This window comes from Arvicola amphibius, chromosome 3 (assembly GCF_903992535.2).
Source record: "Arvicola amphibius chromosome 3, mArvAmp1.2, whole genome shotgun sequence".
Classification (NCBI taxonomy): Eukaryota; Metazoa; Chordata; class Mammalia; order Rodentia; family Cricetidae; genus Arvicola; species Arvicola amphibius.
Genome location: NC_052049.1, coordinates 113,285,689 through 113,304,244, shown reverse-complemented (window position 1 = coordinate 113,304,244; position 18,556 = coordinate 113,285,689). Strand labels below are relative to the sequence as shown.

The 18,556-nt window shown below is 50.0% G+C and overlaps 1 protein-coding gene across 3 annotated transcripts; it reads left to right on the top strand.

Moving 5' to 3' along the window:
* The first annotated feature begins 3,191 nt into the window (after positions 1–3,191).
* Positions 3,192–16,791, top strand: Il10ra (interleukin 10 receptor subunit alpha). Of its 3 annotated transcripts, none has more exons than XM_038324280.1 (8): positions 3,192–3,319; positions 5,148–5,268; positions 5,773–5,957; positions 6,765–6,931; positions 7,964–8,114; positions 10,229–10,350; positions 14,152–14,184; positions 14,316–16,791. In XM_038324280.1, exons 1-8 carry the CDS (start codon positions 3,253–3,255, stop codon positions 15,183–15,185), a joined length of 1,716 nt encoding a protein of 571 aa, XP_038180208.1. In that variant the 5' UTR covers positions 3,192–3,252; the 3' UTR covers positions 15,186–16,791. The 3 variants fall into 3 exon arrangements, with proteins under 3 accessions (XP_038180208.1, XP_038180209.1, XP_038180210.1); XM_038324282.1 differs by having other exon boundaries at positions 3,301–3,319; positions 5,717–5,957; XM_038324281.1 differs by lacking the exon at positions 14,152–14,184.
* The last annotated feature ends 1,765 nt before the right edge of the window (positions 16,792–18,556 follow it).

Genomic DNA, 18,556 nt, shown 5'->3' with positions numbered 1-18,556 from the left:
ACTTAGCCAGGAAAGTGTTGGGCAGACAGCGAAAGAGAGTGGTCATGAATTAGTTTCCACAGATCCATTCAGAAGGCTCCTCCTGGGACTAGAACCGGATTGAGCAGGCCTGAAGCACTGGCCTAGCCTTGGCAGGCCCTATACTGTGCACTTAATCCTTCTCACCCCAAGGTCTGCCAAGTTTCCCCAGGCAGCTTCCTCTTTTCTCTCTCTAGCTCAGACTCCGTGGCCCTGGGTTTCTCTGTTATGTGCTGCTCTGTCAGAATGGTCACAAGGCCCGGAACTTCCCCAAACCCGAGTCCCGAGACAAGCTGTGCCTGCAGAGCACTGTTTCCTGCTGCTCAGATGACTGAGCCCTCTACCCCTGTGAAGTCCATGGAGACAAATCATCATAGGGACTCAGATGGAGTGGAGTAAAAGTGATACAGGGGAGCCATCCAGACTTCAGAGGTACCCTATGCATTGCCTTGGGAGCAATATGTCGCCTAACTGTGCCCATGGGTTTCCTGGGCCCACCACAACACCATCCTCTCAGTCCGGAGCTGCCCACCGCCACACACACACTTATTCTCTTTCAACTCACTTGACATTGTGATTTGCAAGGATTCTTCCAAGATTCAGAGGTGCCATTGCCAGAATAGGAGACAACAGCAGTTCTAAGGTCTAATATTCCAGGGCTGACCTCAGCTCTGCTGCGTACTACGTGAAGGAAGTCTCTGCCGTCTGCTCTGGTGTTCCCATCTGCAGAACACTGACTGCTGGGGCCCTCTGGGTGGCTGACAGAGCAGCAAGGCAGAGGCAAGGCCTGGATGTCGCATCCACTGCTGCAACTTCCCGAGGGTTAAAAAAAATCCAGTAGTACTTTCCAATCACACACTGGGAAACAGTTGTCCCGTGTTCCCAGGAGAAGGGAAGGGGATTGCTCAGCATCTGGCTGATTCCCAATACGCTGTAAAGTGTTTTGTGGAGTCCTTGGTGCACCCCAAGAGTTCAAGCGCGTGAAAATCCTGTTACTTATCATCTGTTCCAACACAGGTGCTGACGGCAGAACCTCAGAGTGGATTTGTCAGATCCAAAGAGCAGGCCGCACTCAACACAAAACAGCCCGAGTGTGGGTCCTTCTAACAGTTTTGCGTTTCTAAGGGGTGGGAATTTTATGCCTGGTGTAGCGTCTCCCCTGGTTGCTGTGGAGGAAGGAGGGACAAGGAAATAGCCTGCACTCAAAGCTGGTTCGGCCCTGAACAAAGCATCAAACTATGTCGGCCCCTCAAAGTGTGCCATTCCCTTCGATCCATCTGCTACTCGCCTACTGCCGACTCAGCACTCAAGTCTCAGCTACCAGGCCACCTCCTCCAGGAAGCCTTCCCTGTTCTCAGCCCTGCAGTCAATTCTTAGTCTGTACTTTCCTTACCAGAAACTGTAAACATCCCTGCTCAATTTCTGCCTCTAACCAGGTGGTTTTTAGAGGAAGGGGTTTGGTTTTGGTAACACTTTTTCCCCCAGCATCAGCTTGTGACGGTAAACGTTGGTCTATGATTGAACAATCTTGATCATCCTTCGAAAGAGCTATGCAAGGGGGCTTTAAACATCTTACAACTCAACGAAAAACAAAAGAAAGGCTGCTGAGGCAGGAACACCACAGTGATCTCCTTTAAAAGGGTTATTAGGAGCCGGGCGGTGGGGGCGCACACCTTTAATCCCAGTAGAAGGGAGGCAGAGGCAGGCAAATCTCTGTGAGTTCAAAGCCAGCCTGGTCTATAAGAGCTAGTTCCAAGACAGGCACCAAAGCTACAGAAAAACCTTGTCTTGGAAAAAAAAGAGGGGGGGTTATTAGGAACAAGGAAGTGACGCCTGGGTACTTGCGTCATGCCTGGGTACTCCCAAGCAACGTATACTCTTACCAGTGGAGGGACAGGCACTGTAAAAACAAAAGTTTTTTTAAAAAAATAAATCTTTACACATTAAAAAATCTGAGGCTTTCGAACTTAGCTGATGTTAGGGTGTGGTAACAAGGCGGAGCCCATTTCTCCAGGTACGGGGTGTTCAAAATTTTTGACATAGTGACAGGACCTTGTCATTTACAAAGTTCACACTGAAGAAACACTCAATCCGATTGCCAGAGCAGGGGCCCTTTAATAAATATCTCATATCTTGTACTGTTTTCAGTAAGTTTCCAATTTTAAGTGAGGCAGGGCTGGGAGTTACACTGAGGATCATGCAACTTGTGGATTAAAGGTCGTCCATACCTGTTCCACACAGTAGTGTGTCTTCAGTGTGACCAGTAGGCACCAAGGGGAGTGAGAAATGTCCTCTTAAGAGCAAGGCATCCTAGTGACACCAGCCCCCCTTTTTTGTGCCCTCCCAGAACAAAACAGGGTTTCCTGGACAGCATATATATATGTGCCTGGCAGATGGGCCCACAGACGCTGTGCACATCTCAATTAAATTCAGTGGAGATTCACCCTGAAATCCTTCTCGTGTGGTAGCAGTGCCGCCTGCCAATAAGGGAGGTGGACAAAACCCGGTCTGTCCCACAGTGACGTCATTGGTGAAACGGGAAAGCAGACTGAGGTCTTGGCCACCGAAGAGACACTTGGGTGATACCAGGTCTCAAGACATCAGGCCAAATATCACCTCTAACCTGCAGATTCAAGACAAGAACAACCTAAAATGTGCGGGGGTGTCATGGACTCCCTCCAAAAGTATGACGTCAGGTAGGGGACAGCCTCTCACTGTTGGGTTAGCGGAGAGCTAGGGCAATCACCAGGACTCTCACAAGTGTCCTCACACACCTGTGCTTTGGCCTGGCACAGTCAGTCAGTTCCTGGCCTCGCTGGCCACTATAGCTCTGCTCCCAACCACAGCAAAACTTTGCTCCAGCTTCTACACCCACCCAATGGGTGAAGTCCCTGGCCACCTGCGCCGTCACCGTGAACACACACACACACACACACACACACACACACACACCATGCAGCCAGGCTGCCCCGTTGATGTTGGGAGCCAAGCAAAGCAGAAGGGCTCAGCTGCACTTTCACCTTGAGACCAAAACCTCAGGAGATTCGCCTTGACTAGACCTAGACTATAGAGGTTTCCGAACTCCGCGGAATGAGGGCGGGGCCATGACAAGGTCCCGCCCCTAGGCTGCAACCCTGCCGGGCCCGGAGGACTCGGCGACAGTCTTCAATTCTCCCTGCCGTGGCCGGCGGCGCAAAGGCCGGCTCCGGCAGACGATGCGGCTGTGCGCCCAGGATGCTGTCGCGTTTGCTCCTGCTCCTCACCGCGCTCGCCAGCCTGCGCCAGGGCTCCCGCGCACACGGTAGGCTCCCCAGAGCTCGCTCTGTTGCTTTCAAACTCACACTCCGCGGAGAATCGGCTTGGATGGCCCTCCCTGGACCTCCGCGATTCCCAGCTCTGGCTCCTTCGCGCTGGCAAAATTGGGTCTCGGGCTCACCTGTTGTGGAAGTGGAGGAGGCTAAGATTAACCATGGCAGCTCTGGAGTGGCCATCCAAGGATGTCTCAGGTCTATAGTTCCCATCCCGTACCCAAATCTATCCGCCTCACAGCAAACCATAACTTAACCCTTGCTTCTCTGGGGCTCTGACTCTTCCATGGGTCTGACTTCGCCAATTCTTAGACTCCTCTCCCCGAACGGAACCCTACCCTACCATCTCACCCCCATCCTTCCCCTTCTCCCGTCCCCCACTCCCTGACCATCGCAGGTAGTCTTTAGCCCTCAACTCATTCCGGCTGCCACCTGCACCCTCCTCCCACTTTACCTACCCCTCAGCTCAGGCTTGGTTTCAGTGGCCCAGGAGAGATGAAACAGCAGGTAGGTAGAGGGACCAAATGACACAGAGGCATGAAAACTAGAGACCCAAAACACTTCTACAGGACTCCAAAATTTGAAGTAAAATCCACACAGCCGGTCAGGTGATCAACAGCCGCATTGGGGATGTGTGGCCAGCCCAAACACCACAGACATGGGCTTAGTTTTTCACTCACCCTCCCAGAGTTTTGCAATCGAAACACAGTCTTGAGATTCAAAGGCAGCACACGAAAGAAAGCCAAGGGGGCAGGGACAAGTGTATTTTCTGAGAATGACAGCGTCACTCAAAAAGAAACATGACTGGTGGAGCTGATAGTTTTGAGAAGAAGGGAAGTGGGTACAGAGCAGCCTTCAAGAGAAATCATCTTAAAGGGTCAAGAAGACCGGAGAGGAACAAGGGCTGTTGGCATTGCACACTCTTAAGCTGCAGAATTTAAATAGCAGAATTCATCAGCAGAATTCCCTCAGTCCCAACACATTAGCTAAAGGGAGCAGATTGCAGGAGTCTGGAGCTAACTCTTTGCCAGTGTATCGACCTTGTATAAACCTCTGTCTTTCATGTAACAATAAAATGGACATTCTTATTTGAATCTCAAGACTGAATTTCTTGCCTTAGAGACCTCTGGGAGGAGGTCTGAGGCCACAGCTGACTAATTCACTCTGTCTCTATTTCACGACTCACCTAGGCATCTAGTTATAGCTAGAAACTAGGGAATGGGAAAATCCCCAAGCCCCAGATCCCAAGATGTCTTCTGTGTCAGAACGCGCAGCAATGTCCACAAGCAGTGTCTGTGTATCCAGGAAAGGCCAGGGGCCACGGCTTTGGGGCAGGGCTGGGATGAGAACTTAGTCTAGGGATAGTGCTAGAACAAGGATAGGGATTGGGCAGAGCCCGGGAAGGGCTCACCTGTGAGCTTACTACTCACACACGTACCCTTCACTCCCGGCCATCTTCCTGGAATGTTTCAGACTCAGGTTAGTTACCCTTGTCATTCCCTCAGGAGGCTTCTGATCCCATGCAGCTATGGATAGAAGGACAGGACACTAGCTGTGGAATCAAACACTTTCTGGATATAGGTCCTCACTGTGCCCCTTACTAACTCAAATGCCCTTGGGCAAATCAGTTGACTCTCTGGGCTTCTGTTTCTTCCTTAGTAAATTTTGCATGTGTCTAGTTAGAGCCCAGAGATGCTGTGGTCACTAAATGGACCATAGTACCCAGTATGTGAATGATAACCCTGTCCACTATCACCATCCTTTTCCTAGTCCCTGGGGATAGTTGTGCTTTCTTTAGTGTTGGCATTCTTTCCTTCCTAGGGACAGAGCTGCCCAGCCCCTTTTCTGTGTGGTTCGAAGCCAGATTTTTTGAACACATCCTCCACTGGACACATATCCCAGAGCAGTCCAAGAGTACCTACTACGAAGTGGCACTCAAGAAGTAAGAAAGCAGGGCACGAGGGGCGGGAGGAGGGCAGGCAGAAGGAGGTAGGGGAGGGACTAGATGACTGATTTACTGTTGAAATGAGACCAAAAGGGACTCTGACACACCTTCTTGACACATCTTTGCTTAAGCATCATGAGTTGAGCAGTGTTCTGGGATCCCTAAGGTGGGCAGCTGTTGGCTCTGAGGCCTTCTTAGAATTATGGGAATGTGGTCACAAATGTAACTGGATGAAAGGAAGCAGGGGGACTCAGAGTGGGCTACCACATTCTTGTGGAGTATTGAGTTACTTAGCTTCCCACCGAGAAGCCCTCTAGACCATGGATGTCATCGGGGACCTTGATGGAGGAAGAGGGAGACTCTAGGACTAGGGCCAAGAGGGTTGCTGCCTTTTTTTCTGTCATTATGGGAACGTTCTACCCTGGCCTTTTTCTTCCCTCTTAAGGGAGAGAGGCGTGGGTCCAAGCTGCCTCCCCAGTGCCTGCCCTGCTGTCTCCTCAGGTACGGAACCACAATGTGGAAAGACATCCACAGCTGTCTTTCCACCCAGGCATCGTCCTGTGATCTCACCAAGTTTACCCTGGATCTATACCGCAGCCGTGGCTACCTGGCCAGAGTCCGGGCAGTAGACAACAACAAGTATTCCGACTGGACCGTCACTGAGACCCGCTTCACAGTGGATGAAGGTGCTTTGCCTCTCCTAGACCTAGAACATGATCTGGGACCCTTCCAGTCAGGAACTCCAGCCTAGGGCTTTTCTGTCTGTTCTCACTGCTTCTCACATCACCAGGCTTCCTGGCCAGGGAACTTGTTGCCTCAACAGATCTGAAGCTGTCTGGGATTTTAAAGGCACCCGACATTGTTTATCCTCCGTAAAAGAGGCCGTGGAGTAGTTGGCATGTCTGGGTCACGAGAACCATCACTGTGAACTTGTAAAGTTTAGGCAGAGGTACTCATCCCTAAGCAGGTAGAGACAGAGTTCAGATGAGCTCTGACCCCTCATAAGGGGTGAATCTCCCAGGTCTTGCCTTTGAGGCTGGAAGACACACTGAAGAAAAAAAATGAAGACAATTCGTGGGGAGTTCCAAGGGAGTCAGCCTGACCACGGTGGAATTCTTCCATCCACCCTGGGCCTGCACAGGATCTGGGTTTGAGGTGGGCTTGTTCTATGGGATTCAGAGCTTGAGGTAAAATGTGGAAGGTTGCTGGTTCCCACATGCAAGCTTATATGCGAGGGTCAGTGGCCTGCAGAAAGCATATGCTAAGGAGTAGTTTGAAAATATGTATTTCCAGGATCCAGGCTGAGAATTTCAGGTTTCTCAGATGCTAGAAGACCTATAGCACCTGTAACACATGCCCTAAGAAGTTCTTATGTGGAATAGAGTTGTAAACCCAAGGCCCACGCTTTAGAGTGGGTAAGGTTTGACCCTGGCGTCGGGCTGTGGATGCATCCCTAGTCCTCAGCCTCATGCCTTTGCCCCTCTCCCTCTCAGTGATTCTGACGGTCGGGAGTGTGACACTGAAGGCAACCCATGACCACGTCTATGGGAAGATCCATCCCCCCAGGCCCCAGATAGTCCCTGCAGGTGATGAGTACGAACAGATCTTCGAGAATTTCCGCAAATACATGGTTTCCGTCCGAAAGATTCAGGAGGAGAAGGTATGAGGTTCTCCAAGGCCACCAGACCAGAACTACCTAAACTAGAATCACTGTCACATCCCCACTGGGGAGCTTGACACACACAGGAAAGAGAGGTTACGAGGATCCAGGAGGGAACTGATAGTGTCAGAGCTCTCAAACTCCCAGGAGACAGGAGAACACGCCGACCAACAGCAGTGTGCAAGGCAAACACGACCACCCTTCAAGGTTTTCTTCCACATTACAGATAAGGAAACAGAGCTTCCAGATGTACTGGAACCCAACCCCTGCCGGCTAGACTCCATCAGATGCTCTTACCCCAGTTGTTTCTAGCTCTTTCTGTGAAGAGCTTCCACTTCTATAAAAGGTGCCCTTTGCTCTATTAAAGTAAAAGCAGTGGGCTGGGGTAATGGCTGAGTAGGTAACGAGCTTTCTATGCACAAACATGAGGATCTGAGTTCAAATCCCCACAAGCCACATAAAGCCAGACTCAGTAGTACATGTTTGTAACCCATTGCTTCTACAGTAAGATGGAAGCTGGAAACAGGAGACTCTGAGGAAGCTTTAGACGAGCTAGGAGTACCCAGTGGCAAACAATAAAGAGATCTTGTCTCAAAGTAGAAGATGACTGATATCTGATTGATCTCTGACTTCCATGAATGTGCTGTGGCACACACACACTACACACACACACACATACACACACACACACAATTGCACACATACATGTGTATGCAATAGATATCACACACACATACACACACACACAGGATTAGAACAAAATTAGACTGGGTAGTTAACAGAGACGATGGGCTGCGCTGACAATCACGGGATTTGTTATCTTAGAAAAAGATGACTGAAGATACTTGAAAGAGTGCTCTCTAGAGAGCCCCACTCCCCCAGGGCTGGCTCACTTATCAACAGCCCTTGTCTGGCATCTCAAAGCCCTGGGCTCATCTCCAGCAGAAAACCAAAAATAGGCCCCGCCCACACTCAGCTTCTGTGTACCATGCTCAGAAGGATTGTTTACTGTTGTTCTTGTTTCCATTTCAGAACACAACCATGACAGTGGAACAGGAGGACTTCTCCCTCGAAGTGCCCAGAGAGATGGGAGAGTTTTGTATCAAGGTGAAGCCCTTGGTGGAAACCCGAAGTAACAGAGCAGAATGGTCAGAGGAGCAGTGCTTACATCTCACAGAGCAATGTGAGTGTCCCAGACTGCAGACAAAGGGTGCTGGAACTGTCCAGAACAATCCGGAAAGCAATGCTCAGGCAGAGCTTCTACATAGAGCTGTCACTTTTCACACAGCCCATGGGAGAACTTTCCCCATTCTGCTTAGAATTATCCTAAGTTAAAAACTAATAATAATATAACAAGATAGTAAAATCTTAATACTTTTTGGTTATGTCAATCACAATGACCTCCAAGCATGCTTGCTTCTGTTTCATGTGCACATACACATTCAAAACAGAACTTCCGTGGCTCAACGGAGTCCTGACAACTTCTGCGTTATCTAAATAGTTTAAGGCTTGTCGTAAGAATGGCATGGTGCCCCAAATTAGTTCAGCAGAACTGTAAAAATTCAAAAGAATTCAAAACACAAATCCAATCACTACTCAGTGATCACCAACAATGATTCACAAATCCAGAAGGCTTCTAGGAAGTAGGAAGATGGCTCAGTCCATACAGTATTTGCCCCACAAGCGTGAGGAGGTGAGTTCAAATTCCCAAAACCCATGTAAAAGTCGAACATGGTGTGTGTTTCTGTGATCCCAACCCCCCTCCTCAGAAGAGGGGCCAGAAAGAGGGAGCCTAGCCAAATAAGTGAGGTCCCAGGTCAGTGAGGGACCCTGAAAAACAAGGTAGAGAACCACGCAAAATAGCACATAATCCTAGCACGCAGGAGGCAGAAGCAGGTGGGTCTCTGTATGTTCCAGGACAACCTGGTTTACATAAGTGAGTTCCAGGCTAGGAATGTTGCACAAGAGACCTTTGCCGCCCCCACCCAAAAGAAAGAACACAAGCATGGTCCAGGAGAGACATTAATGTTGACCTTTGACATGCACATGCATCCCACACACATGTGCACATACAACACAAACACAACACCACTGCATCATATTACACACACACACACACACACACACACACACACACATGAAACCATACACACAGCTTAAAGAATCCCTTAATAGACAGGAAATCAAAGCCCAAGTTTCAGCAAAGCAGGAGGAATTTACCAAGGGTCGAAACTTTCTTAAAAATCCAAACCAAGGTCCAAATACTAATTTCTCTGATTCACCAAATAGAGATAAAAACCAGATAATCCTGACCAAAGAGGGACAATTTAAAAAAAAATCTCCAGAATAACATGGTTGAGGCAGTTATAAGGGATTCTTCAGTCTTTTCTTTCTGTGTATGATAACTTGCTGAGTGTGCTGGCATCCAAAGTGTGCCTTTTCTCTGGGCCACAACCTGCTAGAACTATTACCAGTCCTGCCAGCAGAACCTGTCTTGACAGCACCCCAGCAAGATCAGCCACTCATCCTCAGTAGTTTAATAAAGACTCAGAGTGAATGACAAAAAAGGAAAATTTATTCAATGTGGCCACATGGGGACGAGAAACAAACATGACTGGTGACCCTGAAAGCCGATTTTCCAGGGTATTAAAGGCGTGAAAATCAACATGATGTTTATGTTTAGAGTGAGTGGAGTACATACAGAACTAAGCAGACCAGGTCAGGGTGCGTGACCCCACCCATTATGGTGTGTGGCTCCACCCATCATGGCGTGAACCTTCATCATTATCTCAGCTTCAGTCTCTCCCCTTGGTCTGTTGTCAGAACTGTGGGAAATCTGCAGGAGACAAGTTCCCCTTGACTGGCACCAGGCTCCGGCCTTCTTCTCCCAGCACGAAACCCTAGGGAAAGCCTGCTGTTCCCATAGTGGGATAGCCAAAGGAAAGGTGTTTAAGAGTCTCTTCAGAATAGCTTCATTCCTGCCAGGAGGTGACACTGGGATCCTTCCACCTGAGTACAGCGGAGCTTTTCAGGGACCCCTCTCTCCTTTTCCTGCTTGGCCCTCCTCAGTGTTTCATTGGCCATCAGAGTAGTCCCCTAGAGGCAGAGCTGATGTGTTACTGAAGGAACTGGTGACAACTGAACCTTTCTAGGAACCTGGATACCTCTCGGGCTCTGAACCACCAATTTCCTGTAGGGATGACCTGGGGCCATTCATTGAGTATGTTCTGATCATAGCTAAGGGATCTCTGGGGACTGTATCTTTTGTGCCTCAAACCTATCCTTCTGGGTCTGCAGATTTCACCTTGACCAACCTCAGCATCCTCTTCACTTCCATCCTGATACTCTGTGGAGCCCTGGTCTGCCTGGCTCTCCAGCACTACATCCGGCGCCGCCCGGGGAAGTTGCCTGCAGTCCTGGTGAGTGTTCTGTTCTTCCTATAGTCCTTCATGGTCAGGGTATCCTCATTCAGCACTGTGGAGGGCAAGCACACACTAAACCCAGTCTGCAGGACAGTGCCTCTGAGTAGCCCAGAGACCGCATGCACACACAGGTGCACACATGCTCGGTTAGCATCGCTTTGTCATCCAGGCAATGGCCTGTGGAGCAGCCGCTGGACATCATGAATTGGTCCTGGTTATTATCCTCATTTTAACCAGTGGTAAACTAGGTTGCTTGTGCTCACAGGGTCACACAGTTGGGAGGAGTTGTAGGGGAGGTTTGGTATTATCCTATCATGAGGCTGCTGAGGGAGGAGTCTGCAAGACAGAAAGAGGGCTAGAGTCATCCCAGAGATGAGAGAGCAGAGTGGAGAGCTGACCCAGAGAGGAAAGGGCTTGTGGGGAAACCAGGACCTCCTTCCTCTATCAGAAAGAGGTATATGTGATAAACCAGCCTCCAGAAGCCATCCTATAAGAACCCCAAACCTCTACTTGTCTCTGGCCTGGTCTCACCCTGTGTCAGAGGTGGCTAGCCACAGCCCCTGGATCCTGGATAATATATGCACTATTAATGTATGATAGATGGCTGTAGACCATGTATATATGGACCTAGTTGGACAGGCACTGGGAAGGGAAACAAACCTATAGAGGAGTCCTGGAGTCTCTAGGAAAAAATAAGGAGACACACGTATACACGTACATACAGAGAGAGAAGGGGGAGGAGAAAATGAATGTATGTGTATGTAAAGATGGGATGGCCTGGCCTAATCGGGGCCTTTGCCTAGGCAAGAGTCTGTTCTCAAGTCAATGACACAACTGGTAAAGAACTATAAGGAAGAGATGGGCGAGTCAGCCCTTACATTTCTCAAGGGTTTACTAGTTCTTCCTTCATCTAGCTAAAGTTTGTCCCCATCATCTCTCTCCATGCTCCCGGGAGATTCAGTTCCTCAGACACATGTCCCTTGGCTTGTTCCAAGGGAACCTTAGCTCATAGTCTGTACAGGGCTAGGGGCCTGGGTGCTGGTGATTTAGGGTGAATGAACCACATTGCTGAGCCTGGCTCTGTGGAGGAAGTGAGAGAGAGCAGCCCTGTGCCTGGAGAGGCTCGGGAATGAGTAAAGTGGTATTTGAGCTCGCTACAGAGCATCCTCCCTAGTTACAAGTGCTGTCAGGGAGGAAACTAGCTAATGTGGCCTTGAGGGGTTCCCAGTACTTGATGCCAGCCCGTGCCAGCCAGGTGTAAATGTAACATGAAATAGGCAGAGATTAGAGATTACCAAATGCCTGAAATGACAGGCAACTGCTTGTTGATTCCTTCTGAGCCTGTGCGTCGCAGCTTTGCTGCTCCCTTGAGAGCTTTGCTCCTCAGATTTAAACTGCCCAGTTCCACTTAACAGTTGCCCTTGTCTGTGGGGGTGACTTGTGTGAGAGAGCCCTGGCACATTCCTGAATTTACTCTGAGCCATCTGCCAATTTGAGTTGAGCCTCCAGCAGGTCACTGAAGTCAGTTCTATGAAGCAAACTGGGGATCGCAAATCCAGATAGCTGTGTATAATTCCGGGTTTGTCCTTTTTGCTGGTGACTCCAGGCATATCATCTAAGCTCTCTGAGCCCTAGACATAGAGCTATGTCTCTAGGACATAGGGGTGATGAAACTCCTACAGAATTGCCAGGGAGTACGATTCCACCCAGCATATATTTATTGAGTGTCTTTTACTTAACCCAGATGATCTAACCACTGTACACACTTCACCCTCACCATCAGAAGGCTCGTGCTGTTGTTAATTCCGTCTATGAATGAGAAACTAAAGTTTAGAAAAAGGATATTGGCTCAGTGACAAGCTGCTAAAAGATAGAACATTCATCACTAATCACTGTGGCCACTATGGACCTAGTTGGCCATAGTGGACATAGTAACAGGGACACAACCAGGAGGCATTGCTTTGGAGTCATTAAGTGTCAAGGAAATGTGGGCAGGGGTGCAGCAGAGTCAGTCAACAAACCTGACTAGTTTTCCGGCTCAGCTCAGGCTCTTAGAGAGAGGAGGAAGACTGGATGGTTGCTGTCTCTGCACTTCACATTGCAGTGTCTTAGATAGAGCTGCTAGGGCTGCGGTGAGATGCCAGGACCAAAAACCAAGTTGGGAAGGAAAGGGTTCATTGGCTTCCACTTCCATGTTGCTCATCATCAAAAGCAGTCAGGACAGGAACTCAAACGGGGCAGGATCCCAGAAGCAGGAGCTGATGCAGAGGCCATGGAGAAACAGCTAACTGACTTGCTCCCCATGGCTTGCTCAGTCTGCTTTCTTTTATTTAATAGTGAAAATTCAGATGTATTATGATTGGTACTGATATTTTTTAAATTTAAGGAAATTTATTTTCATGATTTTATGTTTATGAGTGTTTGCCTGCATGTATGTATGTGTGTGTGTGTGTGTGTGTGTGTGTGTGTGTGTGTGTGTGTGTGTACTATATGCATGCCTGGTCACCACAGAAACCATAAAAAAGCATTGGATCCCCGGAACTGCAGTCAGGGATGGTTGTGAGTCACCATGTGGGTCCTGGGGACCAAACCCAGTCCTTTGCAAGAGCAGCAAGTGATCTTAATCACTGAGCCATCTCCCCAGTCTCTGATGAGTACCCAGGATCACCAGTCCAGGGACGGCACCACCCACAATGGACCGTCCCTCCCCTATCACTGAGGAAGAAAATGCTTTCCAGCAGATTTTATGGAGGCATTTTCTCAACTAAGTGTCCCTCCTTTCAGATAACTCTAGCTTGTGTGTCAAGCGGACATAAGATCAGCCAGCACATAGAGGAGCTAAGCTTAGGAAGAAGGAAGGAAGGAAGCCTGGGGAAAACGGCTGCAGCACTGGTTTGGCCCGGGTGCCTGCAAAGTCCCTCTGAAGAGGAGGCATCCAAGCTGGACAAAGAGGACACAGACATGTGAAGTGCTAAGAATATCCCTAGGACAGTGGTCAGCAAGGGCCCTGTGGCAGGGCTGCCCTTGCCTTTCTCAGGACAGGAAGGGTACCACCTGGATAGAGCAGAGGAACGAACTGAATTGTTAAGTGGCTTCCCTGGGACCCTTAGCAGCTATGGAGAGTGAGCCCTCGGCTGCAAGCTACAAAACTCACAGAATGGCAGGATAGAAAGATGGGGTGGGATGGGATGGGGCTAAATGCACTGGGGCACCTCGCTACTTACTCCCTGTGACTAGCGTCAGTGACTTCCATGCACTGTGCACACAGGTGCTTACTTAGCAACTAGTTCTTACTTGGGGCCGGTGTCAGAAAAGTTTGAACCTCACTATGGGCCTGGCTTTCCAAGCCTCATCCAGGCCGCAGAGCTTTCTCCAATCTCAGTAAGACCCCATGAAATGTGGCCTAGGTTAAACCATGAAGCCCCCTTGGGAGAAAATACTAACGCCAGTAGGAATCTGAGGAGCACCCTGCAGGCTGCCCAGGCTCTGTTCCCACTCTACACCTCCCCCACAGTTGCTCACCTGGCACCGGAGGAGGTTCTTGCAGGCGCCCACACCTCTCTCACTGTATCAGTTTCATTGCTGTGACAAAGGCCTGTGCCTGGCAAAAGCAACTTGAAGAAGGGAGGGTTTGTTTGGGCTCACGGTTTGAGGTGCAAGGCCACCACGGGAGGGAAGGCATGGCAGCAGGAGCATATGGCAGTGGGAGCATGCGGCAGCTGGTCGCATTGCTACAGTCAGGAAGCAGAGAGGTGAATGCTGGTGCCCAGCTCACATTCTCGTCTCTATTCACCCCAGGACTCCAGCCCACGGGATAGTGTCATATCCAGGGTAAGTCTTCCAAGCTCAGTTTAACTTTTCTCAAAACACCCTTATAGACATACTTTATGGAACCATGTGGTTCTCAATACAGTCAAATTGAGCATGACAATCTTCACACTCACCCCTGCCTCTCCTCCCAGGTCTTCGAGAAGCCCCACGACTTCCTCCCAGTCAACCCTGTCTGCCCAGAAACTCTCAACACTGTCCACATCCTGGACTTGGAGGACTTCCGGAAGGTGTCCCCAGAGCTGAGAGACTCAGTCTTGCATGGCAGCACCGATAGTGGCTTTGGCAGTGGCAAGCCTTCACTGCAGACTGAAGAGACCCAGTTTCTCCTCCCTGGTTCCCACCTCCAGGCACAAGGGACTCTGGGAAAGGAAGAGCTTCTGGAGCTACAGGACAGCTGTGGGGACAACACAGACAGTGGTATCTGCCTGCAGGAACCCAGCTTACATTCCAGCATGGGGCCCACCTGGAAGCAGCCGTTTGGATTCACCAGTCAGGGCCAGGAAGACAATGATATTAACTTAATCCAGAGTTCTCCAGGACAGCCTAAGAACACACAGAGTAGCTCTGCCTTGGACCATGTCCATCTCCTAGAACCTGGAGTCCCTGAGGAGAAAGACCAAGTCACGGTGACTTCCCAGGGCTACCAGAAACAGACCCAATGGAAGGAAGGGGCAGCAGACCCAGAAGAACACGTGGACAAAGAGATTTCCTTGACAGATGGTTTTGACCCTAAACTCAGGGTGTGCTTGCAGGCTGAATTAACTTGTCCTCCACCAGCTCTGGCCAAGGGTTATTTGAAACAGGAATCCCAAGGGGTGACCCCGGCACCAGCAGGGACCCCAAGTAAGCAATGGAGTCAGCTGACTGAAGAATGGTCACTCCTGGGTGTGGTTAAACTTGCCCCCATGGACTATGGGGCAGCCCCTGGTGGCCTCCTGGATAGCTTTGACTCTAACCTGGCCACCCTGCCACTGATCTCCAGCCTGCAGGTAGAGGAATGACATGGCCTAAGGGCTTGCTGTATTACAGCCATGCCTGCTCTACTGCCTGCACTAAGAGGGCCCCGGGGTCAAAGAAATGTGTGGGCCTTTTTCTACAAATCCACATGGCCAGCTAGCCAGGCCCCACAGGGCAGGAAAAGGCCATCTTGCTGGGCAAGTGTCCAGTACCTGGGATGTTGTGTCTGCTTCTGCTGAGATGGGCCCTGCAGACAGAGACCTCACTTCTCAGGGCTGGGTTCTGTACTGGAAGAACCTGTGTTTGGGGGGAACCCCAGGGATTTCTAGATATGGTAAGGTTACCAGGCTGAAGTCAGAGCAACCTGGAGGTCCACAGAAGAGTGGGAGTAGCCAGCTTCCTGCAGAGTACAGAGGGAGCAGGAACCAGGCTTAATGTTGTCACGTAGAGATACGTCCCCAACTTGCACATGGTACCTGTAACTGGAAGATCTTGAGGTGCATGCCACCCTGAATGATCCGCCAGCTACTTCAGAACCATAGGGCAAAAGGGACTGAGACCCACAATATGTGGCTCTTGTGTGGTGTCTCTACTATCCATCTGCAGACATCTCCCTGTTTTTGACATCTGTGTCCCCCTGGCTTATCTTCAGTGCCCAAGCCATTGCTCCTTGCTACTCACTATTGTGCTGACAGGCCAGACAAACTATGGTTGTCTATGTTAGCACACTACCCTTTATGTGGCCTTTGGGCATAGACACTGGCCCAGCCTTAGGACTTAGATATCTGTATTTGCTGCTATTTTCTAACTACAGACCCAGAGCACAGGGTACTGGGCTGGCAAGACCTTGTTCCAGCAGCTTCTTCAGAGGACTAAAATAAGAGTGAATCGTTAGGAAGTCCCTCATGCTGAATGTTAGACAAGTTGGCCCAGGGGTGACATTTTTTATTTTGCCAACCTCTGGGCTAGGAGGAAGTAAACTGTGGAAACCATATGCCCACAGGTAGCTTCTGCCTCATGCCAAGGTCTCAGAGATCTTGCAGGAGCTTAGGCCCTTGTGCCAAGATAGCTGCTACTAACTGGGGCTCAGGGCTGGTCCCACTTCCCTAGACTGTATTTGAGACCTTGCTCAAACAAAGGCAGTTTGCAGCCGCCAAGCAAGGATGCTGAAGAAAGCTCACAGTGCCTATCCCTGAGCCCAGAGTTTCTCTGAAGCCTTCCAAAAACAGGCTGTGTGACCTGGGGGAGTCAGCCATGAACTTGCCACTCTGCCAAGAAGGTCACGATGCCAGTCTGGCACCAGAGCTCCTTCTGAAGTTGGAAGGACTCCTTGGGATTGCCTAGGAACCTTTATTTATTTATTTTGCTCACTTATTTATTAAAGAGGCAGCATAGCGCAGGTGCAGGGCGCAGGGTCTCTTAGGAGCTCTAGTCTTGACTGCACTGTTTCTAGCTGTGTGACCTTGGGCAAGTCACAGTTTCCTCTTTGCGCCTCAGTTCCTGTCTGCATGTAAAACTTGAAAAGTTCCCAACAAGCCCAATCCCTCGGACTGTGGAGTCCCACCGAGAAACTGGACATGAATGTGCCCCCCAATGGCGAGTGAATGGTGCGTGTTTTCAGTCCAATAAATGGGTGTTTTGTAAAAACCATCAGATTTCCCATGGTAACTGTGGACCACTGGTGACAGTCATGAGCGAGATGTGCTATAAGGAGATGTTCTGCAGACGTGGGCGCACACGGACAGACCCAGCTTCAGCATTAACTGAGACCTTGGGAAAGGCACATGTTCTCTCACAGTTTCTGATTGCCCAAAGGTGACACAAAAGTGACAGTTGTCATGGTGAAGTCATGAGGTTGAAATGAGATCATGGACAAAAAGAGCTTACTGTGGTACCCCACATCTGGCAGTCTATGGGTAAACATCTGTCAAGTGCTGTAGGGCCAGAAAGGGAAAGAGACTGCTTTTCTTAGAAACATATGAAAATGACGGAGAGGGATTTGGGGTGTTCTTTCAGAAGACTACATGGTGGAAAGTGCACCCCAGTGTTTGGGATGGGAGTTCTGACAGTGTGGGACTCCAGGATGTGAGTGAGCCAGATCTGCAGACTCTGTGCCTGCTCACCTTACCCTGAAGATGTGCCTGGGTGGTTCCCATAGGCTTGAAGCCTCCTGAGTTCTGTTCTAAAGATGTTTTCCACAACAATCAGTGTATGGGTTGGCACAGCTCCCTTAACTCAGTCGTGTGGGTGCAGCAAATCTAGGGGCCGCGCCTGAGTCCTGGGTGTCTGTGTGTCTGAGATCATCAGGACACCAGGTCCTTTCCCACTATCTCCCATGAGCCCTCCCTGTTAACTCTGAGAAAGGAGGTCTTCTGGAGAGACAGCAGTCTCCTCTCCTGTAGAGAACCTGAATAGCACCACACTGTGTGTGTGTGCGTGTGCGTGTGCGTGTGTGCCTGCGTGCGCGTGGGCAGCATGGGCTTTCTTCCATCCTGGGGACCTCCTGGCTGGGTCGAAAAAGAGAGGTGCAATGACCATTCTTTCCGGAAATGGTGTTGGGACATGTTCCCCATGGACAATCTCCTGAGGCAGGTGGGATGGCACCTGAGCACTGGATAGATAAAAGAGAAGAGAAATTATCATTGCAAGAAGCAGGCTTGCAGGGCAGAACAGAGGCAGAGATGAGCTGTGAGTGTCAGCGGGCCTAGATCTGTCAGTGGGAGAGTCCGCTGGTTCCTTAGTGAAGCTAGGGCTTGTGGGAGTCTAGAGGACTCTTCCAGGCAGCAGCTGATGGAATACTTCATTCAGGCTTCTCTGGAATTCAGGTTAAAGTCCCCAGTAGAAGGCCACACTTTTTCAGCTGAGCACTTCCTCCAAGGGCTTTTCCAGGCTGAGGAATGTGTGGTTCTGGGTTTCTGTGAGCTAACGGAACTTCCTCTTAGCAAAGAGAGAAGGGAAATGGGCTCATACTGACAGAGGAGGAAATTCTGTGAAACTGTGTTTTCCCAAATTCGTAAATAACTAGAGTCGAGAAATTGCCTTGCCCTTCCCCCTCCCCCGCCACAGATACCTCTGTCCTCCCCCCATATATACAGTGACAGAACTTTCATCCTTCTGAGAGGTCAGGTCACACACAGAGAGCCTACACTGTGCCTTCAGAACGCTCAGCACCTCAAGAGGCTGGATACCACTCACAGAGCCTACACAGCATCTGCATCACAGGCTGGCAATTCTCAGAGACCGTCAAGGGAAGAGAAGGGAACCTGAGCTGTTGCTTGCCTGGGGCCACACAGAAACCTGAAGGGCATGTCCAGGCAGCCGGGTACCGATGCTATCACCCCCACGGATAGGACACCAGATACTAAGAAGGCTGACTCACCCATTTCCTGCAGTGTTCATGGGTTTGAGGGTTTCT

Bases quoted from the DNA above. Each gene is read 5' to 3' on its own strand.
- Il10ra (XM_038324280.1), top strand. From the start codon at position 3,253: ATGCTGTCGCGTTTGCTCCTGCTCCTCACCGCGCTCGCCAGCCTGCGC. The intron at 3,320-5,147 runs GTAGGCTCCCCA...TTTCCTTCCTAG, and splicing joins CCAGGGCTCCCGCGCACACG to GGACAGAGCTGCCCAGCCCC. The intron at 8,115-10,228 runs GTGAGTGTCCCA...CTGGGTCTGCAG, and splicing joins CTTACATCTCACAGAGCAAT to ATTTCACCTTGACCAACCTC.